This window comes from Ornithorhynchus anatinus, chromosome 21 (genome assembly GCF_004115215.2).
Source record: "Ornithorhynchus anatinus isolate Pmale09 chromosome 21, mOrnAna1.pri.v4, whole genome shotgun sequence".
NCBI lineage: Eukaryota > Metazoa > Chordata > Mammalia > Monotremata > Ornithorhynchidae > Ornithorhynchus > Ornithorhynchus anatinus.
The window spans coordinates 21,925,542-21,951,445 of record NC_041748.1 but is presented as its reverse complement, the minus strand read 5'-3'; the positions used below and the strand labels follow the sequence as shown (position 1 = coordinate 21,951,445).

General features: G+C 49.4%; 1 protein-coding gene across 3 annotated transcripts in view; it reads left to right on the top strand.

Moving 5' to 3' along the window:
* The first annotated feature begins 169 nt into the window (after positions 1–169).
* The window catches only part of HORMAD2 (HORMA domain containing 2), a 34,762-nt gene continuing 9,027 nt past the window's right edge, over positions 170–25,904 (top strand). Inside the window, exons 1-11 of one of the 3 annotated variants that reach the window (XM_039915097.1) lie at positions 173–379; positions 483–612; positions 5,316–5,419; positions 6,487–6,634; positions 8,147–8,210; positions 8,372–8,408; positions 14,520–14,540; positions 15,209–15,232; positions 17,004–17,071; positions 18,907–19,058; positions 19,675–19,894. In XM_039915097.1, the coding sequence (XP_039771031.1) occupies positions 5,369–5,419; positions 6,487–6,634; positions 8,147–8,210; positions 8,372–8,408; positions 14,520–14,540; positions 15,209–15,232; positions 17,004–17,071; positions 18,907–19,058; positions 19,675–19,754 (645 nt within the window). In that variant the 5' untranslated portion in view covers positions 173–379; positions 483–612; positions 5,316–5,368 and the 3' untranslated portion in view covers positions 19,755–19,894. Of the gene's footprint in view, positions 389–482; positions 613–5,315; positions 5,420–6,486; positions 6,635–8,146; positions 8,211–8,371; positions 8,409–14,519; positions 14,541–15,208; positions 15,233–17,003; positions 17,072–18,906; positions 19,059–19,674; positions 19,895–25,904 lie in introns of all 3 variants that reach the window. The other 2 variants (XM_029049515.2, XM_029049517.2) reach the window with 2 other exon arrangements.

The following is a 25,904-nucleotide window of genomic DNA, read 5'->3' as shown; positions in this document are numbered from 1 at the left end:
ACCCAGATCCTTCTGACTCCCAGGTCTGGACTCTAGCCATTAGGCCGTGCTGCTTCTCTAATAATCGATTGATTGACTGGGGGGATGGAGGAATGCGAGTGCGGAATGCGGAACGCCGAAGCCATTTTGTCCGTTGTGGAAAAGACAGTTGGACTTTTGGACAGTTGGACAGTTGAGGCTGAGGACCGAGTGGGCAGGGCCGGGGTTGGGGTGCGGCCTCCTATTGGTCCAGACCTTCACCCCCCCCAACCGTCCTTTTGTAAGAAAAGTGGGTGAGGGGAACGAGCTGTCAATAACAGACGGTAACGGTCGCTCTGGTGGACAGAGCCTGGAAGCAGAACCAGCAGACTCTACTATTCTCTCTTCTCGAGCGTGGAAGGTGGGGAAGGTGAGGCACGGTGGTTTTTACTGAGCGCCAATAAAAGCACTGTACTAAGTGCTTGGGTGAGAACAGCGTCATTTTTCCTCCTTTACACCTGCAGGAGAGTCAGAGGCCATCCTGCGGGCCGCAAGCCGGAGGAACCCATTCCTGCGACTCCTAGAGGACCCGAAGGCGGCTGCCGTCGGGAGGGAACGGACCGCATCGGACCGGACAGGACCCAGACGGACATGGTAGGAGGCCCTCAAAGTTGGCATCCGCTCGCCCGCCTGTCACTCTTTAAGAAGCAGCACGGCCTAGAGGATCGAGCTCGGGCCCGGGAGTCAGAAGGACCTGGCTTCTCATCCCGGCTCTGCCGCTTGTCTGCTGGGCGACTTTGGTCAAGTCACTTCACTTCTCGGTGCCTCACTCACCTCATCTGGAAAGTGGGGATTAAGACTGTGAGCCTCAGGTGGGACAGGGACTGTATCCGATCGGGTATGTTTGTACAGCACTTAGTTCAGCGCCTAGTATATAATAAGCGCTTAACAAATACCAAAATTACTATTTGGTGGTCAACGGGCTGGGGGGGGGGGGGGCTAATGGGGCCTCTGATTCCGCATGGCTTGTTAGGATATTGTGATATGCTGTGTGTGTGAATGCTCACATGATTGGAGTGGTATCCAATGTCACACCGTGTGCACACACAGTCTGGGGAAATGACTTTGGAGATGATGCTGCATTTATCTTTAATCAAACAATCATATTTATTGAGCACTTACTGTGTGCAGAGCACCTACTAAGCACTTGGTAGAGTACAAAATAACAGAGTTGGTAGACACATTCCCGGATCACCATTCTTAGACTGTGTAACGCGAACTACGGCCAACCTGATAAATTTGTATTTACTCCAGTGCTTAAAAAGTGTGTTCATAGTAAGCATGTAAACAAAGAGCATAATCATGATAAGAACACTAATGAGCTTTCAGTCTAGAGGGGGGATGTAATGTCGTTCACTCAGCACAACCTGAACAAAGTGTGATGTCAGCATGGCGTAGTGGATAGAGCACGGGCCTAGAAGTCAGAAGGTCACAGGTTCTAATCCTGGCTCTGCCACCTGTCCGCTGTGTGAGCCCGGGCAAGTCACTTCACTTCTCTGGGCCTCTGTTCCCTCATCTGGAAAATGGGGATTGAGACTGTGAGCCCCACAAGGTTCAGGGACTGTGTCCAATTTGATTTCCTTGTATCCACCCCAATGACAGGGCTTGGTACACGGTAAGCGATGAACAAATACCACCATTATTATGTCACAGGTGACCCCAGCAGAGTGAACACCAACAATCCAAGGGGAATAGGACCAAGTTCCCACCTGACCCTTTCTTCCTACTCCTTTCTGCATATCTTCCTTCACTCTTTCCACTCGGTGAAATTCTCATTAATCACTGACCACTTCATTATTAAAAAGTAAAACCAAGGTGATTTCCTATCCATAGGTGATTGATCACCACCCAGTGAAGTTTGATCAATGTAATAATAATTATTATATTTAAATGCTTACGACATGCTGGGGTAGATCCCTGTTAATCAGGGTCCACATGGGACTCACAGTTTAAGTAGGAGGGATAACAGGGATTGAAGGCCCATTTTGCAGATGAGGGAACTGAGGCCCAGGAAAGTGAAGTGACTTGCCCCTAGGTCACACAAGCAGGTAAACGGTGAAACCGGGAATAATGCCTTTTCCACCAGATCACACTTCTTCATTTTTCTCCCATTAAAGAATTCCCACCACCTGTTTTTTCCAGTTGGTTTTCCAGGGAAAATGAGCCTTCTTATGAACCAGGGATCCTCTTATCAAGTACGCATCAGGCATAGCTACACACTCTGGGCTTTATACATCGTAACCTCTGCGGCTGGTGTTGTTTCGACCCAGCATTTTGGGAAGCTACTTGCTTTAATTGCTAAGGAGCCCAATTCACTTCTCTTGTGAACCCTAATTCCATCCTAAGATTCAAAGTGAAATCAATCAGTCGACTATATTTATCAACCCGTTGTATTTATTGAGCGCTTACTATGTACGGAAAATGTTCTAAGCCCTTGGGAAAGTACACACAAATATAACAATTTACCAAGTGAAGAACACTGTATTAGGGGCTTGGACAAGTACTATATTACAGAAATAATAGAAATATTCCCTAAATCCCTCTCAAAATAATAATAGCCTTTGTATTAGCATTCAATGGGGTTTACTGAGCACTTACTGTGTGCAGAGCACTATACTTAGCACTTGGTAGAGTACAAACAAACCGACACATTCCCTGCCCACAGCAAGCTTACTGTCTGTCTTCTGTGAGACTTTGGGCAAGTCACTTCACTTCCCTGGGCCTCAGTTCCCTCATCTGTAAAATGGGGATTGAGACTGCGAGCCCCATGTGGGACAGGGATGGATTTGCTTGTATCCATCCCAGCGTTTAGTAAGCCTGGCACACAGTAAGTGCTTAACAAATACCAGAATAATAATTGTTATTATTAGAGGACTGTGTGGAGCTAATTACTGGGGAAGACACAGGATAAAATGGTTGACACAGCCCCACAGTTATAAATAGGAGGAAGAGGTGATGAAGAATTTGAAGGAAAAAGAAATTAAGCCACCTGCCCATAGTCACAGAGCAGGGAAGTGGCAGATTCGGGATTAGAACCCACAACCACTGGTTCCACAGCCCCCTTTGCTTTCTATTAGGCCACACTGCTTCTCAGGGCTTCAGTTAATGTTGATTATATTAACGAGGGTGTCATGTCACCCGTCTCCCCTAAGCGCATCTGATGCCCACGGGATCCGGGACTCGGATCGTGGCCTGAAGGCCGAGTTTGGATTCGACTATCAAGATCTTCAAAGAACCCTCTTCCTCCAGCCTCCCCCCCAAAAATTGCAATCAATTCATTAGCACCGACTCCCCAAAGGATTCTACTCCCACCTCGTGGCCGTTGTTAACCCAACCTTTCAACCAGCTCTACTCCCTTGCCAGGTCTGAGAGGCAAGGGATGTGATGGACGCCGAGTGGAAAAAAGCAATCAGAGAAGTGCCGAGGCCTAGTGGGAAAAATACTGATTTCGGAGTCAGAGGGAAGGAGAAGCAGCATGGCGTAGTGGGTAGAGCACGGGCCTAGGAGTCAGAAGGTCGTGGGTTCTAATTCCGGCTCTGCCATTTGTCTGCTGTGTGACCTTGGGTGAGTCGCTGCACTTCTCGGCGCCTCAGTTATCTCATCTGGAAAATGAGGATTGAGACAGTTAGCCGGCTGGGGGGCAGGGACCGTGTCCAGCCCGATTTGCTTGCATCCACCTCAGCGATTAGTAGAGTGCCTGGCACACAGGAAGTGCTTAACAAACACCCCAATTATTATTATTATTATTATCCCAGTTCTGTCACATAGGGGCTTTGCAAAGTGGAGTGACTCATTTCGTCTTGCTAGACCTCCGTTTTCATAACTGTTAAACGTGGATCAAATCCCCATTCCCCCTCCCTTTTCAAATGGAACTGGAACCGTACCACACCTGATTATGTTGGATCTTTTCTCCCAAACCCTTAGTACATTGCTTGGCACAGAGTCAGCGCTGAGCAAATACCATCGTAATTATTTCTCTTGTTCTCAGATCATTTGGGGCAATCAAGAAGTTATAAGCTTCTTGTCTGTCACGCCACCTACCCCTTAGTCAGTACCATCATCATCATCATTATTATTATTATTATCACATCCTCCCTCTGGCCTGGAACTCTATCTCCCTTCATATTCCGACAGACGATCACCCTCCCCACCTTCAAAGCCTAACTAAAAATCCCATCTCCAAGAAGATTTCTCTAATTACCTCTCACTGCCTCACCCTCTTCACCCACTCTTCCCTTCACCTGTTCTCTTGGGAGCGAACTCCTTAACCGCTCACATACAGATCCATGTGCAATTTATTTTGATATCTGTCTTCCCTTCTAGTCTGGAAGCTCCGTATGGGGCTAGGGACTCTGCCCTGCACAAGGTAAATGCTCAACCAATACCACTGACTGAAAGGGGGACTTGAGAAGAGTTTAGAGATTGTTTTATTTTGTTCTTCCAAGATACTGAGAGAGCAGAGAAGAACAGCAAATGCCGGTGTAAAAATATACCACTTTGAACACAAATGAGTGTATCAATGCTCATAAAATGAGCATCCGTAAAATGGGGTCAAGACGGTGACCCCCGCGTGAGACATGAAGTGTGTCCAACCTGATTAGCTTGGGTCTACCTCAGCACTTAGTTCAGTGCCTGGCACAAAGTAAGTGCTGAACAAATAGGAAAAAAAATCAAAAAACAAAGAAACAGGTCCTCAAATTGGTGTCTGAAAGAAGTAGGTCACCCTCTACCTTCTTCTCTCTGAACCAACTGTAGACAAATAAGGGGAGAGACTCATCAGAGAAAATAAAGTCCAAATAATAGATGTTGGGTAAAAGTCAAATAGAAGAAACAACCATCATAACTCATTTTAGGCTATCTCTCACTGCTCTCTTTCACTTTCAAAGATTCCCCAGATGCCACAGAGAGAATACAAGTCTTTTCCGTGATAGAGAAACTAAAGCCCACAGAGGGCTTTAAGCAGTGGTCAGTAGGAATTCAGCAGCAGAGTGGAAAGAAGACCATCAAGAGCTATCTGTTGGGTGTGTGGCTAAACTCGATCAGTCGTCCACAGGTTTAGGCTGGTGGCCTAAACTAGCCAGCCCGGGGAGTTGTTTCTATTTTGACCGCTTGGCTAAAATTCTGCCTTCTCATTCTTGGTTGTGGCTCTTCCAGTCAGGCCCTCTGGCCCCGGGCTCATGAGACGCTCCTGGACAAACCCACCCATATAGAGTTCTTTCTTGCCAGCATCATCTGCAAAATCCAAAGAGCGCTAAACCATGCCGGCGACAAATAACACATTTTTTCTTTTTTCACAGATCATAATCAGAAGAGGCAGACCTTGATAGACATCCACCCAAGCCCAAAAATCATGGCCACTGCTCAACAACTTCACCCTGCTCAGAAAAATAAGATAAATGGGGTAAATCCAATGAAAACTTTTCTAGTTAGTTACTCCCCGCAAACATTCCGGTCCGTGGCAAGCCTGTGCAATATCACCTCGCCCAGAAAGGGTAGAAATGGTCGCAGTGCCTCGGTTTGGTCTTCAGAGACCAATTGACCTGATAATTTTGCATCCACTAGATCAATCACCATTATCCTGTCCACTACCACTAGCAGTCCAGCACTCCCATTTTGCCAAGCTTGAATGACCCTAATGTACCTATCCTGAACCTCTCTCACTTCCCCTAAGCGTAGCTGATTTCAATGTCCGTCCCCCTGCAGACTGTAAGCTTCCTGTGGACAGGGACTGCATCTATCACATTGATTGCATAATAATAATAATTATTACAATAACTTGTTAAGCGCTTACTATGTGCCAATCACTGTTCTAAGCACCGGGGTAGATCCAAACTGGACAGAGTCCCTGTCCCACAGGGGGCTCACACTCTTAACTCCATTTTGCAGATGAGGTAACTGAGGCCCAGAGAAGTGAATTGACGTGCTCAAGGTCACACAAGCAGACACGTGGCGGAGCCGGGATTAGAACCCAGGTCCTTTTGACTCCCAGGCCCGGGCTCCAGCCACTAAGCCACGCACGGGCCCTCCCAAGCACTTGGTAATAATAATGTTAATGTTGGTATTTGTTAAGCACTTACTATGTGCCGAGCACTGTTCTAAGCGCTGGGGTAGACACAGGGGAATCAGGTCGTCCCACGTGGGGCTCACAGTCTTAATCCCCATTTTACAGATGAGGTATCTGAGGCACCGAGAAGTGAAGTGACTTGCTCAAAGTCACACAGCTGACAAGTGGCCGAGCCGGGATTCGAACCCATGACCTCTGACTCCAAAGCCCGTGCTCTTTCCACTGAGCCACACGTCTCCTCTACATGTAGCACAGTCCTCCACATGCAGTAAGCGCTCAGTAAATACCAGTGGTGGATGGACTGATTGATGGCTCTATTGCATTCTACTCTCCCAAACGCTTAGTACAGCCCTGGAACTCCTAATGCTCTTTTCAAGTCTTTATTCTCTGCACTTTGATTCTAGTGGACAAACATTAAAATCCCGAGCAAAATTATCACCAGGGAGGAGTCGCAGCTTGTGGTGAAGCAGATCTTAGCTATCATCCTGTCCTCCATTACCTACCTAAGGGGGCTGTTTCCAGAATCCTCGTACCGGACCTACTTTCTTGATGGTAAAACTTTAGATTGACAGTTAATTCTTCCGCGTGTGTTTCGGGGGGTCGGGGGAGTGGTCGGGGAAAGCCCCTCAGCTCAACAATGGGTGTCTCCCCAGATGGGGATCGATATCCCACAGGATAAGTTCGGGTGGGCATTTTTTTTTTTTTAGTGGTACTTGTTAAGGGCTTGCTATGTGCCAACCACTGTTCTAAGCACCGGGGTAGATACAAGATAGGTTGGACACAGTCCCTGTCCCCACATGGGACTCACAGTCCAAGTAGGAGGGAGTAGGATTGAATCCCCATTTTACAGATGAAGCAACTGAGGCCCAGAGAAGTGAAAGCGACTTGCCCCAGGTCACCCAGCAAACAGGTGGCAGAGCGGGGATTCCAACCCAGATCCTCTGACTCCCCAGGCCCAGACTCTTCCCACTAGTCCACGCTGCTTCTCATCTTGGGAACAGTCCAGCGTTTTGGCGGTGTAGCGCTAAACTGAAGTGTAATGGCTGCATTTTCTCTCTGTAACTGATGGCTGAAAACAGTCTAGTTTCAGGCTTCTCAGGGCTAGGAACTCATCAGAAGCCTCTGGTTTCTGGGACTCTCCGGATATCCTAATAGCCCTAATAGCCTAATTGGCGAGCAGCCTCATCCCCAGTCCAGAAAGGGGACAACAGAAAGCCAGAAAAAGGAAGTTGTGTCCTTCCCCACCCCCCGACACCCACCTCCACATTGGAAGCTTTGTTTTCCCCAAAGACAGAATCCTACCTGGGTTTCCACCTGATGGAAACAGGTTTGGAAGAATCATAAGTGAGATCTTTCCTTCTTGCCTCGCCATCGCTCCTCCTTCTCCTTCTCTGTGTCTATCTTTTCCTTTTTAATCGTATTTGATAAACTGAGACCTTGAGAAGTGAAGTGACATGGGTTCTAATCCCGGCTCCGCCACTTGTCAGCTGTGTAACCTCGGGCAAATCACTTCATTTTCCCTGGGCCTCAGTTACCTCATCTGTAAAATGGGGATCGAGACCGTGAGCCCCATGTGGGACAGGGATTGTGTCCAACCCGATGTGCTTGTACCCACCTCAGCGCTTAGTACAGTACCTGCCACATAGTAAACACTTAATAAATACTATAATTATTATTATTTCCTGCCCGAGGTCATACAGCAGACGAGTGGTGGAGCTGGAATTAGAACCCATAGCCTTCCGACTCCCAGGCCTGTGCTCTATCTACTACACCTTGCTGCTTCTCAACTAAGCTCTGGGTAGATACAAGCTAATCAGGTTCTACACAGTCCAGGTTCCATTTCTCAGGGGAAAGTTGGGAGAAATGAAGAGGCAGCTGGTCAAGGAGCACCCTCTGGTATGTTCTCCAGGATAGATCTCCAAGATGGGGGTAGATTGAGCTGGAGATTTCAAAAGCCCGTGGTCAAAATTGAAGCCTGTGGTCCAGAAAGGATTTTCAATGTGGAAGTATGAAAGCTTGTCACATCAATAGAATTTCAGGCTCTAACTTCCTCTATTTTTGTAGGAAGAGCGTACAAGGTCCTTCACGAAGATGTAAACTTCCCCGGCGTGAACAAGATTATCGAGTGGTAAGTACCTAAAACTCAGCAGAGTCTGTCCCAAGATGTCCCACTGCCCGGGTGACAATCCGAACTCTTCGATCAGTCCTTTTCTTCAGACGGGGGTTTTTGTCGGGCTCCGATGTTACCCGGACTTCACCTGACTCGTGTGCCTGGTTGTTTCTTGACAGGGTCGAAGGTTGTTTTCAAGCTATGGAAAGGAAATATGTAAGTCCATTTTTAAGTTTATATGCGGGGACCAAAGAAACGACTTCTTTGGCTTTAGCGACCAGATTGATGCTCCTCGTGGGCAGGGGATGGGGTCTCCTGACTCTGTTGTCCGGACTCGCCCACGAGCTTAGCCCAGTGCTCTGCACACAGTCAGGGCTCCATAAATACTGCGGGTCGGTCAATCGATCGACTAGATAGGTCAGCGCATCATCATCTGCGTTTTAAAGCCGCTCTCTCCACACCTCAACGGTAAACTGCAAGCCGTGGGTGGGGGGCGGCAAGGCGGGAGGCTTCATCGCCATCAGGAGGAAATGGAATATTCTTGTCCTTCCTCGCACATCCATATCTCTTCTGACCACAGGGCTTCCCGTGAGGTCATCGAGTGATAAGCAGGATGTGGGATGGCCAGACAAGAATCTGTTTCTGGGACTCTGAACCTGTTCAGAATAGCGGCCACTTGTTCTGGAGATTAAGGCCATTTTGCCCCGTGAAGAGCAGATTTGAGGTGGAGACTCTCTGACGTGTGGGCAGAGCCCCCTCCCCCAGACCTCCCCCTTCCCATCGCTCGCTCAATCCGGCCGTTCAGAGCGTCGGGGGGTGAGGCGGAGGAGTTGGGGGGCTGAGTGGCCCGTCTTTACGGCCCCCCAGCCCTCCCCTGGGCGACTTATCTGGTTCCAGGGCAGGGACTGAGGCAACAGGTCCTTTTGCATCTGCCCTGTGCGGCAAGTTGTGGGGAGAGAGGGGTGGTCCACTCCAGACCGGGAGACCAGACCTTTCCTCCACCCTGTAGTCAGCAGGGCCTGGGTTCTACTTCTGACTCCATCACTCGTCTGCTGTGTGACCTTGGGCAAGTCACCTATGGGCAGGGTTTGTCTCTCTTTATAGCTGTATCGTATTTTCCAAGCACTTAACACAGTGCTCTGCACACAGTAAGTGCTCAATAAATACGATTGAATGAATGAATGAACCTCACTTTTCTGGGCCTCAGTTCCCTCATTTGGGCTCCTTGCCGTGGGCTTCAAGTTGCCCAACGGCTCACTCCACCTTCCTTGCCGGCTCTCTAGACCCTAAGCTCCTTGCGGCAAGGGTATGTGTCCGTTACATTGTTGTATTATCCTCTCCCAAGCGTTTAGTGCAGTGCTCTGAGCACACTAAATACCATCCCTATTGCCACTGTTCTCTCTGCCCGCCGTCCCCAGGCAATGAACTAAAACTGATCAGGATTGGCGGGATTGAAGCGGAGAGGTGAGAGCCACAGAAAGAAAAGGAGTGGTGTGACCTAATGGGAAGAGTCAGAGGGCCTGCGTTCTAATCCTGACCCCCGGCCCCCTCCGGTCTGCCCCGTGACCTCGGGCAAGTGACGTCACTTCTCTGAGCCTCAGTTGCTTCCAACTGTCAAATGGAGATTCGGTGCCTCTTCTCCCTTCCCCGTGACTTAGATTTGAGTTTCCGGTAGGTCGGAGTCTGTGCGCGACGTGACTATTTTGTCTCGACCCCAGCGCTTACGCACGATGATGGGAGGCAGGGAAGCGAGCGCTTAACGGCTCGCACAGTGATTATCCCTGTGCTGCGTCTAGGGTGGAGACTGGTGGGGGGAGAAAGGGTCGCCCAGCTGCCCGAACTTGGAAAAGCTGTGGCAGTCTGGAACCAGGGACTGTGGAAATTGGAAGTGCAGTCCCAGGCAACTGGGAGAAAGAGCTCAGTCGGAACACGGCGAGGTTCTTGGAAGAGCAGTGGCGCGTGAGACGGAGTGGCGCGCCTAGAAAAAGAGAAGAACTGCCAGATCCTTTTGTGGTTTTTTTAATGGTGTTTGTTGAGCACTCACTCCGTGCCACAGACTGTACTAGTCCCCTAGGGTAGGTAGAAGCTAATCAGGTTGGACACAGTCCGTGATTGTCCCAGAGGAGCAGCGCGGCTCGGTGGAAAGAGCACGGGCTTGGGAGTCAGTGGTCATAGGTTCGAATCCCCACTCTGCCGCTTGTCAGCTGGGTGACTGTGGGCAAGTCACTTAATCATGTTGGTATTTGTTAAGCGCTTGCTATATGCAGAGCACTGTTCTAAGCGCTGGGGTAGATCCAGGGTCATCAGGTTGTCCCACGTAAGGCTCACAGTTAATCCCCATTTTACAGATGAGGGAAGTGAGGCACAGAGAAGTGAAGTGACTTGCCCACAGTCACCCAGCTGACAAGTGGCAGAGCTGGGATTCGAACCTATGGCCTCTGACTCCCAAGCCCAGGCTCTTTCCACTGAGCCACGCTACTGAACTTCTCTGTGCCTCAGTGACCTCATCTGTAAAATGGGGATTAAGACTGTGAGCCTCACTTGGGACAATCTGATTACCCCCAGCGCTTAGAACAGTGCTCTGCACACAGTAAGCGCTTAACAGATACCAACATTATTATTATGTGGGGCTCAGGGTCTTCATCCCCATTTTACAGGTGGGGTAAAAATAATAACTGTGGTAATTAAGTGCTCACTATGTGCCAGGCACTGTAGTAAGCACAGGTGTGGATACAGAGAAGCAGCGTGGCTCAGTGGAAAGAGCCTGGGCTTCGGAGTCAGAGGTCATGGGTTCGACTCCCAGCTCTGCCACTTGTCAGCTGTGTGACTGTGGGCAAGTCACTTCACTTCTCTGCGCCTCAGTGACCTCATCTGTCAAATGGGGATTAACTGTGAGCCTCACGTGGGACAACCTGATTACCCTGTATCTACCCCAGCGCTTAGAACAGTGCTCTGCACATAGTAAGCGCTTAACAAACAAATGTCAACATTATTACAAGCAATTAGACGCAGTCCCTGTCCCACACGGAGCTCACAGTCTTAATCCCCATTTTCCAGATGAGGTAACTGAGGCCCAGAGAAGCAACCCACACTGATGGGGTTAGATACAGTCCCTTTCCCATGTGGGGCTCACACTCGCCACCCCCATTTACAGATGAAGGAATCGAGGCCCAGAGAAGTGAAGCGACTTGCTCCAGGTCACACGGCAGACACTTGGCGGAGCCGGGATTGGAACCCAGGTCCGTGCTCGGTCCACCGGGCCGGCTCCAGTCCTAGGGGACAGAACCCGGCTGGCCTGGGGTGGGGGTGGGGGGGGGGTCTCAGGGAGGTCCTTCTTCAGAGAGAAAACCCGCAGGATGAAGGGCAGCAGAAAAGTGGGGTGGGGCAGGAGAGGGGGGACTGGGCATTTCCAGTGGTGGCCGCACGGTGTCACCGGAGCTTCACGGGGGAACCCCAATGGGGAGGCACCCACCAATTTACCGGGTGAAGCTCCAGCCCAACATCCTAACCCTTCCCTCATCCAGTCGTATTCCCTGGAGAAGCAGCATGGCCCAGTGGCTAGAGCCCGGCCCTGGGAGTCAGAAGGTCATGGGTTCATGATCACCCCATCCCCTTGTATCCCCCCCCAGTGCTTAGAACAGTGCCCTGCACGGAATAAGCGCTTCAACAAATACCACTATTATTATTATTATTATTCCCTGTATCTCCCCCAGCGCTTGGAAGAGTGGTCTGCACATAGTAAGCGCTTAACAAATACCAACATTGTTATGGGTTCTAATCCCACCACCACTACTTGCCCTCTGGGTGATCTGGGGCAAGTCACTTCTCTGGGCCTCGGTGACCTCTTCTGGAAAATGGGGATGGAGACTGTGGCCCCCTCCACCTGGGACAAGGGACTGTATCCCACCCGATTTGCTTGTGTCCACCCCGTGCCTGCCATATAGTAAGCGCTTAACAAATACCGTTATTATTATTATTGAGCACTTAATGTGTGCAGAATGCTAAGTCATCCCCTTGATTCTATTTATTGCTATTGTTCTCGTCTGTCCGCTCCCCCGATTAGACTGTAAGCCCGTCAAAGGGCAGGGACTGTCTCTATCTGTTACCGATTTGTACATTCCAAGCGCTTAGTCCAGTGCTCTGCACAGAGTAAGCGCTCAATAAATACTATTGGATGAATGAATGAATGAATGAATAGGTTCTTGGGAGAGCACACTATAACAAGGCATCATGTTTTTGAGCCCGTCATTGGGCAGGGATTGTCTCTATCTGTTGCCGCAAGCGCTTAGTACAGTGTTCTGCACATAGTAAGCGCTCAATAAATACTATTGAGGGAATGAAGGAATAACAATAAATGGACACATTCCCTTGCCTACCACGAGTTTCTCAGCCCTCCACCCTGTCCTTTTTCCATTTATTATTACTAATATTATTAGTATCATTGCTATTATTGTTATTACTATCGATATTTTTGAAACCTACCGTTAATGGACACTTACTCCCTGCAGAGGTCTGTACGTGGGAAGCAGCATGGCGTAGTGGATTGAGCACGGGCTTGGCAGTCAGAAGGTCCTGGGTTCTAATTCTGGCTCCGCTATTTGTCTGCTCTGTGACCTAGAGCAAGTCGCTTCACTCCTCTGGGCCTCGATTCCGTCATCTGTAAAATGGGGATTGTGATTGTGAGCCCCATATGGGAAAGAGACTGTATCCAACCCCCTTAGCTTATATCTATCCCAGCGCTTAGTACAGTGCCTGGCACATAGTAAGTGCTTAACAAATACCATTTAAAAAAATAGATGAGGAGGCATGCTTTACTCTCCTCACCAGGGTCTCGCAGGAGTTGGGTGGCCACAGATGTTTGAAGACTTTAAGGGAAAGATTCTTCAAACTCCCACCCCAGGGCTGCTAAATGTGGGATGGGCCTTTTTTTGTTGTTTTACCGTGAAATAAGGTAAAATTCTCTTCTTGGAAAAACTATTTTAGATATTGTTTTAAATTAAAATTCCACCTCCCATCCAGGTACATCTTTTCAATCATTTTTGTCCCTTTTTTATGGTATTTGCGAAGCGCTTACTAGGTGTCAAACACTGTTCTAGGTACAAGTTAATTAGGTCAGACACAGGCCCTCACAGGCTTACAGACTAAGTAGAAGAGAGCACAGGCATTTAATCCTCATATTCCTGTTGAAGAAACAGAGGCACAGAGAAATTAAATGACTTGCCCAAGGCCACACAGCAAGCAGTTCCCAGAGCTGGAATTAGAACCCAGCTCCTCCAACTCCCAGGCCTGTGCTATTTCCTATCCCTAACAGTATCCCCTCTCTCTCCCCACTCCCCATTGCCTTTACAGTGCCTGGCACATAGTAAGAGCTTAACAAATACCAAAATTATTATTATTAAGCTTCTAGTGGTGAAAATGCCAGTGGCGGTGATGGTGGTGGTGATAGTATTTATTATTGAACTGTACTGAACACTGAGGAAAGCACAACAGAAGCTCAAGACATGTTTCCCTGGTGGGTGTGGTGTCTGCTGGTTATTAAGAATCCAGACAAAGCACTTCCCGTGTATCACCACGAGGCTCGGTACTGTTAACCAAAAATGAGCCAAAAGAGCATGCCTTCCTATAAAGCACGGGACGTGTGGCCACCCCAGAAGGGAGGATGGTAGGGTAGTGACTTACCAGAGCACAGGGAGATAGATCCCATGTGGCCCCCAGGTCACGCGACAGCCCCTCACCCTCCCGGTATGTGTTGGGGGTGGGGGTCCCATCGGTAAAACCTTCACCATCCACGTGTCACCTGTGCGTTTAGCATCCGGACTTCGGTAGCATAGGGTCGAGCCGACGTTTCCCCCGTGGATCAGTTGCCCTGTTTTGGGACACTTACTGGGCCTTCTGGCCCCTGACTACCTCGGGGAGGGCGGGCGGGGGGCAAAGAGACAGGAGCGGTTGAATTTCGGCTGCTCGATCCATCACTCAGTCACACCATGAATGCCTACACTGGTGCACAGCACTGTCCTGAGCACTTGAGGAGACAGAAGCGGCTGAATTTAGGCCGGTCGATCCATCACTCGGTCACACCATGGTATGTAATGAGCACCTACGGTGGTGCAGAGCACTGTACTGAGTGCTTGAGATCGGTCGATTGAGTCAGTAGACACGATCCTCTCCCACAGGGTGCTGACAGTCTAGCGGGGGAGTCAAGATGCCAAAAATAATTATAAGTAAGGAAAAGCAATCTTGCAGGCAGTCTTCCTGGGTTCCTTCTGGTTTCGAGATTGTTAACATCTAGAGAGCTGATGGCGTGTTTTTTTTTTCTCTCTTTTACAGTTACGCAGTGCCATGTTTACAGTAAGTGGAGATTTAATGACTCTTGTTTCTCTTTGCTCACCATTCTTGGAAAAAGCCAAGTTCCTTTCCCTCATCATGGGCAGTTTGTCTTGAGGCTAAAGGATCTTGTGGCATTTTCAGTGGGATGGGAAGGAGTGGTAAAGAGTAAATGCAGAATCTGTAGGAGAAAAGAGAGTGCATTGTGTGTGTCCTAGAAAGGGCAGAGAGCATTTTTTAAATATCCAGCATCGCGGCGTTAACATCATTTAGTCATTCTCAGAAGCCGGGCAGTGTCGGGACTAGGAGGAGAGTCTGCAAACTCTCTGCTCACGTGTTCTCCCTGAAGCAAATGTCAGCTTAACCTTCAGGGAAGTAGATGGACCATGCAGTTGAGGACAAGGGGAGTAGTAGGGAAGGATCGTGACTTGGAACTGAGAGTTCTTGAAAATAACATCTCATCTGTGGAATTTCTCGGCACCTCAGGGAGCGCAGTAACCAGCGAGCACTCCTCAAATTCTTCCTGCCCACCTATCTTTTGCCAATGCCCGGTGTCCTCTTTCTCAATCTGACCGTAAAATATCGATCATTGAATTCTCATTCGGCGGAAGTCCTCCCGAAGGCATGCTCCGTGAGAGTGACCTGAGTAATTTCTTTTTTTTTTTCTTTTCTTCTTTGTTTGAAACCTTCAGATTCAAAGCTATTCGAACCAGAAGGTGAGAAAATCACATTAAACATCGGGTGAGACAAAGGCCTATCTAAACTTGAAATCGGCTGGTCTTGCGGTTACAGCAACTAAGATGGTTCTCTTGGATTACTCCCTCAAACAGCCGAGCCAACGGAGGCGGAGATAACCGTTGGCTCCAACTACACAGAACAGGGCTACGTCAGGAGTTGGATCCGAAGGCGTCCAAACGATCTAGATGAGAACGGCGAGGTCGATCCCGACCTCCTCCCTTCCAGAAGCGAGCCAATCCCTAACTAGCTGGCAATTAGGCCGACCAAACCAACCAGGCCGTTTTTCATCCTAAAACCACAGTTCCCCATCCTCTGCGGGAACCTCACAGGCGGGAAAAGACAAGGGTTCTTAGTCCCCAAGTGGGCTTGGTTATTCCTTTCATGCCCTTTGGGCGGTCTGCTTTCCCTCGTCCCCTTAGGATGTTTTCCAGAGGGTAGTGTGTCTTTTCTTCTTCTTATGGCATCTGTTAAGTGCTTACTATGTGTCAAACACTACTGTGACCGCTGGAGAAGACACAAATTAATCAGGTTGGATACAGTCCCTGACCACCATGGGATCTCACGGCCTAAGTCGGAGGGAGAACAAGTATGGAATCCCCATTTTTCAATTGAGGAAGTTGAGGCACAGAGAAGTGACTCTCCCAACACAACAGCCGATTGGCAGAGGCGGGATTAAACCCCCAAGTCTTCTGACTCCCAGGCCCGGGCTCTTTCCTCTAGGCCATCCTGCTTCTCTTGTTCTAAGTAGGGCAGGAAATGGGCCACCTGGGCCTCAGTTCTAGGAAGGCCTTTACTGCCCACATGACTCTCCCTGCATAAGCAGTCACCCCAGTTGATGGGACATGCATTCCCAGCAACCAGTAGGAACTTCCCCAGAAGCAAGAAGCAGTGTGGCGGGCCCTCCTGCCACCCCAGGGCCCCCCACCCCTGCTGACCCTTAAAAAAAGGCCTCCCCCAGCCCCCCACCCCCACCCCGGGAATCCACGATGTAGGAACCAGTCCGGGCCGGCTACCCTGCCCCCGCAAGCCAGGCCCGACCCTGTCATGGCTGCCTCTTCCGCAAACCTTTTCCGTAATTTTGGTTTCAGTTTTTTTGGTTATCACAATTCCCCCCAGTAAGTTTCCCAATCCTATAAAGATGTCTTTTAGCGTCAGTGTCAAGGAGGATTTAATGGATACCGTTTTAGCAATCTCTGTAAGTAGAGCAGGACAAGAAAATCAAAGGTTGGCAGCCTTCTGTTGCAGAAGAGCCAAACAAAACGAAACCTCCGTCTCTTCCTCCCCTTGGCCTCTCTTGCCAGGGCAGCCGGGGCGCGGGTTGAGGCAGGGAGAGGACAGGAGCTACAGGAGTTCACACAATAACCCTGTGAAAATGGGACCTCCATCCTGGCTCTCCCACTGGCCCGTCTCTACCTCAAAGGAGGGGGGCTGCCCAGCTACTTCCTGCCCTCCTTCCCTGTGGCCCTTGGCCACCATGGCCGGTCTGGCTCCTCAGCCATAGGTGGCCACTCCTGGCATCTACTGAGCATCATCTACAAGCCGTATGGCTTCTTGATCCTAGGCCCCTTCCCGGGGCCTCCATTTCTTTCTTTTGGTATCCACCTACTGCTTTTTTTTCCCTCTGAAAGTAACAACCACATAGAATAGCCAATCAACTTGCCTACGGACGCTTTCGTTTGGCAAGAAGACACACTGTATATGACCCGGTTTTTAAACTAACATATATCTCTTCTTCCTTTGAACTCCCAGAATAACACCGAGGCATACATGTTCTATTTCGACTACCCCGAAGAAGGAAACGAGATGAATTTATGGAGGTAAGATGGCCTTTTTAAAATAATTTCATAGCCAAGTATATTCCCAAGAGTGAGGCTGTGATCACCGACCAGTCCCAGTTCAGGGTGAAGTCTTTGGTACGTGTTCTTTAACCCCCAGCCTCTGTTGGGATTTCTGAAATCCCCAAATGAGACGGTGCTGGTCGAAGACTTCTTAACCGGAGCAAGGGATGTTACCAAAAGTTAAAATCTTTGACCGACAGAAGGTCCCAGAGACCAAGGAAGGAAGGTCTAGTGATGACGTTATCCATGTTAAAAGCAACTCTAATTTGGGTCTTCTGAAAGGGAGAACTGGGGTATTCTCAAGTAGCAGGGTATTTCAGGGGCCAAGACGACAAAGCATCCCAGTTAAATGACTTGCCCCAGGTCCCACAGCAGACAAGTGGCAGAGCCAGGATTAAATCCCAGGTGCTCTAACTCCCAGGCCCGTGCTCTTTCCCCCTAGGACATTTGAAGTCATTTTGGGGGAGGGAAAGGAGAGAGTTTGCAAAGGAAAGTCCCAGCAAGTAATTGTAAAAGGATGATGGTCCAGTGACTGGAGGGTCATGTAGAAGTGGGGAAGGAAATAAGTCTGCCTGGGCTGGAGCAGAGAGTCTGAGTTGGCATGGAAAAGGATGAGGCAAGTGAAAAAAAGAGGGAACCGGTCTACCGAGTGCCATGGAATGTCCAGCTGGGCAAGGGACATCAACTGGGAGCCGCGGTGGGCTCTTTAGGAGGCTGGCGATGGTCAGGTTGACACCTGAGAAAGATGACGAATCCCGATTTGACCGAGGCAAAAAAGTGAGGCAACATGAGAAGCAGCATAACGTAGTGGGTAGAGTAGGGGCCCGGGAGTCAGAAGATCATGGATTCTAACCCTCGCTCTTTGTCTGTCTGCTGTGTGACCTTTGGCAATTCACTTCACTTCTCTGGGCCTCAGGTACCTTATCTGAAAAATGAGGATTGAGACTGTGAGCCCCATGTGGGACAGGGTCTGTGTCCAACCTGATTTTCTTGTATCCACCCCAGTGCTCAGTAAAGTTCCTGGCACATAGTAAGCACTTAACGAATGCCACAGTCATCATTATTATTATTATTATTGAAGCCCAGAGAAGTGAGGTAACTTGCCGAAGGTCACACAGCAGGCCAGAGGCAAAGCCGTGATCAGAACCCAGGCCCTCCGGCTTCCAGGTCCAGGCTCTCTCCTCTAGGCCTCAGTGCCTCTTGGTTTCAATCAGGGAGTCTGGGCTTAGTTACTTTGAAGGTTGAAGGGCTTTCTTTCTCACAACTGGGATATCGAGTCCAGTTGTTCTCGAAGCTACAGGGAGAGCCCCGAATACAGTGGGGACGGCAGCCCCATAAGGCAGTTTTACAAACGGGGAAGGCAACGGGGGTCATAACTTAGAGCCGGAGTGTGGTCTAGTAGAGAGAGCCTGGGTCTTGGAGTCCGAAGATCTGAGTTCTTATCCTGGCTCTGCCACTTGTCTGCCGGGTGACCTTGGGCAAGTCATTCCACTTCTCTGTTGTATCAATTACCTCACCTGTAAAATGGGAATTAAGACCATAAACCCCATGTGGGACATGGACTGTGTCCAACCTAATTAACTTGTATCTGCCCCGAGGCTTAATGCAGTGCCTGCAAATAGTAAATGCTTAACAAATACCATAAAAAGTGAGACAGCGGCAGAGAGAGAGAGAGAGGATCCCTAGAAAAATATCCTGAGGTTTCACATCCGTGAGCTCTCTCCCCTGCAACGCTCAGCCAAAATATCATTCATCTTTCATTTAAATTTGAAAGCTGCAATAGAATCGTGTCCCACTCTCTACTGTTTTGACAGTCACAGCAACCAGGGCTATGGTATGGGAATAACCTCGGAGGTGAAACGATCTATCCCACTGTTGGTTGAGAAATTGTACCAGTTGTACCACAAACTCAGCTCCCTCCCCGATAATGTGGAACTGTCCATGAAGCTCTTCTATTACAATGACGGTAAGTGGGACTCTTGCAGGTGTATTGTCTCTCACGGTTCCAGCGGGAGCAGCAAGGAAAGGCTTTTCGGAGCACCCACCTTGGGAAATCCCAGACAAGTCCCCACCCTCAGGGAGCGCATCCCCTAACGGGGAGAGGCAGGGGGGAGGGGGAAACGAAAGCCTTTCCAGACACCCCACAGCAGCATGGCCGAGTGGAAAGAGCCCAGGACTGGGTGTCTAATCCCGGCTCTGTCACTTGCCTATTGTGTGACCTTGGGCAAGTCGCTTCACTTCTCTGTGCCTCAGTTTCCTCCTCTGTAAAAAATGGGGATGAAAACCGTGAGCCCCATGTGGGACAGGGACTGTGTCCAAACTGATTACCTTGTAGGTGCCCCACGTCTTAGAACAGTGCTTGGCACTTAGTAAGCACTTAACGAATACCATAAAAAAGAATATTTCTGGGTTCCGCCCCCATGTGACGTGACGTGACGTGACAGAGACACTCCTGCAAAGCTCCCCAAGCCCTTCAGAAACTGCTCCCTGCAGCTTGACGTAGCATGGGTTGTTGAATTCCTCGGCTATGTGGCCTCATTTCTTTTTCTTCCTTTATTTCTTCTCCCGCCTCGCCTCTGCAGTGACCCCAGATGATTACCACCCGTTGGGTTTTCAGGAGTGGGAAGTCCCAAGGAGGTTGAATTTAACCCCCACCACTTGAACATGAAATTGGTCTCCACCCCATACCACAAGGTGCAACTGAAAATCCTCACGGACAAGAACCTGGAGAACCAAATGGGTAAACTTCAGAAGCCTGGCGCTACTCAAGTGGTAACGGACAAGGAAGAAAAGGCCATTCGGGTAAGGTAGCATCGAGCAACGCCCCCTTGCTATGATCCGTTTCCGTTTCCGTGATCAAAACCCAATCCGAGTACCCCTGCGCCCTACCCTTATGGAGCTGACAACATGGCCTCATTTCTGGGAGTCTTGGAATTACTTTCTCAGGTACATTTTGGAGAAGGATGGAGAAAGATGGAGGAAATGGGTGGAAATGGTTGTCCTGGAAGATGAATATGATCTGAACAGCCCCATCCGGTCCTCAGGTCTAATGAAGGCATGCGGCAGCGCCCGTCTCTCTGAGCTGGCATCTGGTGGTCCCAAGGGGGTTTCAGGCACCAAGAGGAAATGGGCTGGGATGACGGGGAGTGTTTTCAGACACCAGGGAAGGGTTTTTGAATGGAAGTTGGGTGGGTGTCCAGTAAGAGAGGCTGGGGAGTTGGGAGGATGCTACATCATCTGGGAATTCTAGAATGGAGGCAAGAGAAGACTCCAGGAAATGGTCAGCTTTCCTGGGTGGAGGTCGGCCCAATCGGGGCACCTTTGGTCGGCGGGTGACCGTGGGGGCTGGGGTCTCCATCTGCCCGTTGTTCGATCAGTGCCGGTTATCCAGCTCCTGCCACAGTGAGCCCTCGGGAGACTTGGCAGACACGATCTCTGCCTTCGGGGAGATTACAGTCTCTACCCTGTGCAGACTATGGGACTGAGCGTTCGGGAGAGTCCCATAGAGTGAGGAGTCACGCTATGCGGTTTTGAGCGGGAGACAGGCACTGAAAAAACTAGGGGCAGGAGAAAGTCATCCATTGAGTTTCCTTTGGAGGTGCGGATGTGTACGCTCTGACGCTCAAGGATAGAACCCTCGCTGCTGGAGTGAAATCCAAAATGGTGACCCCCAGAATATCAGGAGGATCCCCGGCCCGGGCGCTGGCCCCTCTGATTTCAATGGCATACGTTCGACAGCGTGCGATCCAAGAGGGCAACCCCCTGAAAGGCTTCCTCAGTAGCCACTAGTCAGAAACACGAGACCGCTGAGTGAGCCATGGCTCTGGTGGGAGGGGGGAGTCATAACCTGTGGATGGGGGCTCCGCAAGGGGACCCTGCAGCAGGAAAGGGAGCAAAGAAGGGTACGGGGAAAGAAGAAACAGACCTAAATGAACAGGCTTTCCTGGAAGACAGGTGAGGCCAGCAGAGCGAGGAACTGTGGAGAATCAGGCGGACAGAAGGGGAAAGGTGTCCGTCTGGCACACCCCTTTCCACAGCTCCCTTCCCCCACCCTCATACGCCTGCCCCCCACCCTCCATACCGCAGAAACCCCCCTGCCCCCCTTGCCAACTTCCCAGCTACTTCCCCCGAGCCATCTCTCCTGCCGGATAACTGGGCCGACCAAGGAGGATTGATCTCACACACCCCACAGATGCCCCTTCGGGCTCCCAGGACTGTTGTGAGGGATATTCTGACAGGGCAGGGGAAACAGACTCAGGGTAGGTTTGATCACCAAAAAAGACGGAGGAGACCCTCTGTCAACACAGAAGAGGGTCCCTTTTGAAGCCACTTCAACAGTCCCCTCAACCCCAACCTCCCTGGCCATCTCCACTCTGAAGTCACGCAGATTTTCCTTACAAACTTCTTCTTTTCCTCTTAAACTTCCTCTTTTCCTCTTGGAAAAAAAAAAAAAGCCAGCAGAAAATCTCTATTCTTTTTCGGTCGTGCTCTGTAATTGTCATTCCCTGGAAACCCAGCCCGAGAGGATCGAGACCTAAGTGACTCTTGCTCATCGGTGAGAAAAGTCATCCGTTTGGGCATGAATCGCCGTAGATCATGCCCCAGAGTTACTTCTCCGGGCTTCCTGGTTCCATTTGAAATTCAGGATTTGGGAAAAGTGAGAAGGAAGATGGGGATCAGCGTAGGAACCCAGGCTGATGGGGGATGGACACTGCCAACTCTGCTTCACACTTCATCCATCTAACCCAGGATGAAAACTAAGGCAAAGAAAGCCCACAGAGTTCCAGTGGGTATCAACAGATGGATTCCACAATTACAATGTCAGTCCAGTTTTTACCAGAGCAGGCTATAATCTTTTCAGAAACAGTGTGGAAACAAACTAGTATTTCCTAGTGGAGACAGCACGGGCCTGGGAGTCAAAGGACCTGGATTCCAGTCCCAGCTCCTCCACCTGTTTACTGTGTGACTTTGGGCAACTCATGACTTCACTTCTCTGGGCCTCAGTTCCCTCATCTGCAAAATGGGAATTCAGTATGTGTTCTCCCTCCTACTTAGACTGTGAGCCTCATGTGGAATGGCGACAGTGTCCATCCTGATTATCTTGTATCTTCCCCAGCGCCTAGTACAGTACTTGGCACATAGGAAGTGCGTAAAGAATGCAATAATTAATTATTAGATGCTCTCTTCTGGCAATTCTGGATTACCCGAATGTAAGGGTCTGTGGTAACTGGGTGGGATTTTTCCTTGAGGGAGATTCTGTGGATAAGTTACCCGTTGGCTCACAAAAGAAACCACAGAGGAAATCTCGTCCAGGATCCGGAGTTTGGAATTTGCCACATTTCTTGCTACTTTACCAGATCAGTTGGTCTTCCAAGAGTTTTCCTTCATTTTGATTTCCAACTCTCAAATCTAATCGATGGAGTTAGTGTTCTTACCAAGGCTGCCGTTGGGAAGCGTCTCTGCATGTTTAGGCTCTAAACCTTTAGTGAATTCACAGCCAATCAGGTACACACAAAGAAGAAAAGCTGCAGAGTTGGGCTTTCCCGCTGAAGGGAAATTAGGTGCAAATCAATCAATCATTCATTCAATCGTATTCATTGAGCCCTTACTGAGTGCAGAGCACTGTTCTAAGCACTTGGGAGAGTACGAAATAACAGAGTTGGTGGGCACGTTCTCTGCCCACAACAAGCTTACCTGAGAATGAACTTTATATTTTCAGTTGGTAGTCAGTCTTGTACCAAATCATCTACAAATATCAGGCTTGTGCAATACGCACCCCACACTTAGTTTTTGCCCAAGTGGTAACAATAATAATAATAATTATGGTATTTGGAAAGCACTCCTATGTGCTGAACTCTATTCTAAGTGCTGGGGGAGATACACGGTAATCAGGTGGTCCCACGTGAGGCTCACAGTCTTTAATCCCCATTTTACAAACGAGGTAACTGAGACACAGAGAAGTTAAGTGGCTTGCCTAAGGTCACACAGCAGACAAGTGGCGGAGCCGGGATTAGAACCCATGTCCTCTGGTAAACGTTCTTCTGTGCAACTCTTAGACTCAAAGTCTGTTGCACTTTAGTGTATGGAACTTTGAAAGCTACACTTTTGCTGATCGAATCTTTTGGAAGTAGATTTTCCTTGAAGCGAGAGCGCTAGGTTAAAGGTTAGATAGCCTAGGGAAGCACTGTGGCCTAATGGATAGAGCCCGGGCCTGGAAGTCAAAAGGACCTGGGTCCTAAACCCGGCTCCACCACTTGTGTGCTGTGTGACCTCGGGCAAGCCACCTCACTTCTCTGTGCCTCATTTGCTTCATCTGTAAAATGGGGATTAAGATTGGGAGCCCCGGGTGGGGCATGGACTGTGTCTACGCTGGTTATCTTGTACTTATTTTAGTATTTAATACGGCCTCTGGCACATAGTATGTGCTTAACAAATACCATTTTTAAAAAGTGGAAAATGTCTCTTCCCAGGGGAAAGAGTTTTGGAAAGACCTGGGCTCTGCTATTCAGTTGGCTCCGAAGAGGAGCGCGTATCCAGCTGATTGAATTGCCACCCAGATAGCATTTTCCAGAAATGGTCAGAGGTCATTCAAATGCACGTCGGCCCATTTAGGGAAACAAAGAGCCCCAGATGGCCATGTGGTCGCCACTATGTCCCGCTCATCAAAAAACATCAGGTGGATTTGAGGGATTCAAGGGAAAGTCTAGATTTAATCCCAAATGTTTTTTTGAAATACTCCCAACTGGGGCTCAGCCTCCGGGCCTCCGGGAGGTCTCAGAGCATCCCGGCCGATAAGCCCTGGGGAAAAAATGTGGCCTAGTGGATAAAGTACCGGCCTGTGAGTTAGAAGGATGTAGGTTCTAATCCCGGCTCTGCCGCTTTGCAGTGTGATCTTGGGCAAGTCCCTTAACTTCTCTGGGCCTCAGTTCCCTCCTCTGTAAAATGGGGATTAAGACTGTGAGCCCCATGTGGGATTGGGATTGTGTACAACCTGATTTGCTTGTATCCATACCAGTGCTTAGTACAGTACCTGGCACATAAATATCACAATTACTGCAATTGTTATTATTATTATTATTACTATCATCAATATTAATAAGTCCTCCAATCAGATTAGCTTGTCTCCATCTGGGCCAGTTTGAATTTTAAGCAAACCTCCATCAAAAATCAGTGTAATCGCTAAAAAATCTCCGAGCCTTGAGTCTGTTTCCTCCCTAAATGCATCGAGGAGCAGCATGACTCAGTAGAAAGAGTACAGACCTGAGAGTCAGAGGACCTGGGTTCTAATTCTGGCTCTGCCAATAGTCCTCTGTGTGACCTTGGGTAAGTCACTTCACTTCTCGGTGCCTCAGTTTCCTCATCTGTAAAATGGGGACTCAGTGCCCATCCTCCCTCCTATTTAGATTGTGAACCCCATGTGGGACTGGGACTGTGACCGACCTGATTTGGCTTGTATCTACCCCAACTACTTAGAACAGTGCTTAGCGCATAGTAAGTGCTTAACCAATGCCATAATGATGAGAGTACTATGCCTTTTAGAGGTTTTTCTGAAGGGCGATGGAAATTAAGGTTGCCAAATTGCTCTGAACTTGAAAAGCACTGGATTTTGAAAAACAATGAACTTGAAAAGCACTGGATTTTGAAAAACAATGAACCCATACGATCCCTGGAACAGAAAATGATCTCAGGGTAAGTCTCCTACTTGGAAAGAAAACGTCTCCTCTGCCTAGAGGAAGGAGATTCGCCTGGAACAATGACACTATCTGGAATATTTGCAAATTTTTCCTACAAGCCAACAGGGTATCTTATCAGAACCCAGCAGGACATCTCTGCTCAAACCCAGCCCACACTGGTGGAGGGGGACAAAAATATCCATTCAAGATAGATCCAGAGCTGGCCCTCCACGGCTTTCCTTTTAACTCTGTGATCCTCAACTTGGTTACTTCCTGGCTTTTGTTGCTTTGTTTCCAAATTCATTTCAGGGACTTTTGGTAATTCTATCACTGGTTATTTTTATTTTCTCAAACACGGATTTCTCCCCGGGCCTCCACCACAACCCCCGGGGCTGGGTGGAAAAATCTGCTGCCTGCAGGGAGGAGTCCAAGAGTAAACAAGTGTACGGAGCTAGAGCTATGTAGAGCCCGCCTTGATCTTTCACCATCTCCCCCCAACCGAGATCTCTCCCCAAGTCGGGAGGGTGGTTGGAAAGATCTCCCCAAGTCGGGAGGGTGGTTGGAAAGGCCAACGTGGCCCCCGCTAGACTGGGTATCCACAAAAGCTGCCTCTTTGCTGCGTCGTGTTGTCTTGGCCATTAGCTCCCCTCCAAGTTTCTGCTCGGAAATAAGCTTTCCTTCCTTGGTCGTGGTACGGCAAGCCCAGTTCCCATCTTGTTTTCGGCTTGGCTGCCAGGGCATCCGAGGCTGCCCTTCGAGGGGGATCCTCCGGTGGCAAGGCGGTGGCCACCACGGTCCTGCATCCGGAGAAACTGAATGAGAGGACCTCTCGGTCCCAGCCAGTGTAAATGGGAAGGGGGAAGAATCTGAAAATTTCCCACCAGAAAGGAGGATCAGAGTCAGCGGGGAAGCCGATAGGGCCGCGGCGGATTGCGAGACCTCGGGATCCTGGGGATTAAACAATGTGGGAGTGGGATTTGATTTAAAAGGAAAAAAAGAGCCTCTCAAACAGCTTTGTCTTTACTTCACGGCCCTCCCTTTCACCTTGTAATTCTTCCCCTTGTTCTTTTTCTTCCCCTTCCAATCCCAAAGCTGATATGACCTCGACTTGGACTCATTTCGATGGGCCAGCGATTTTC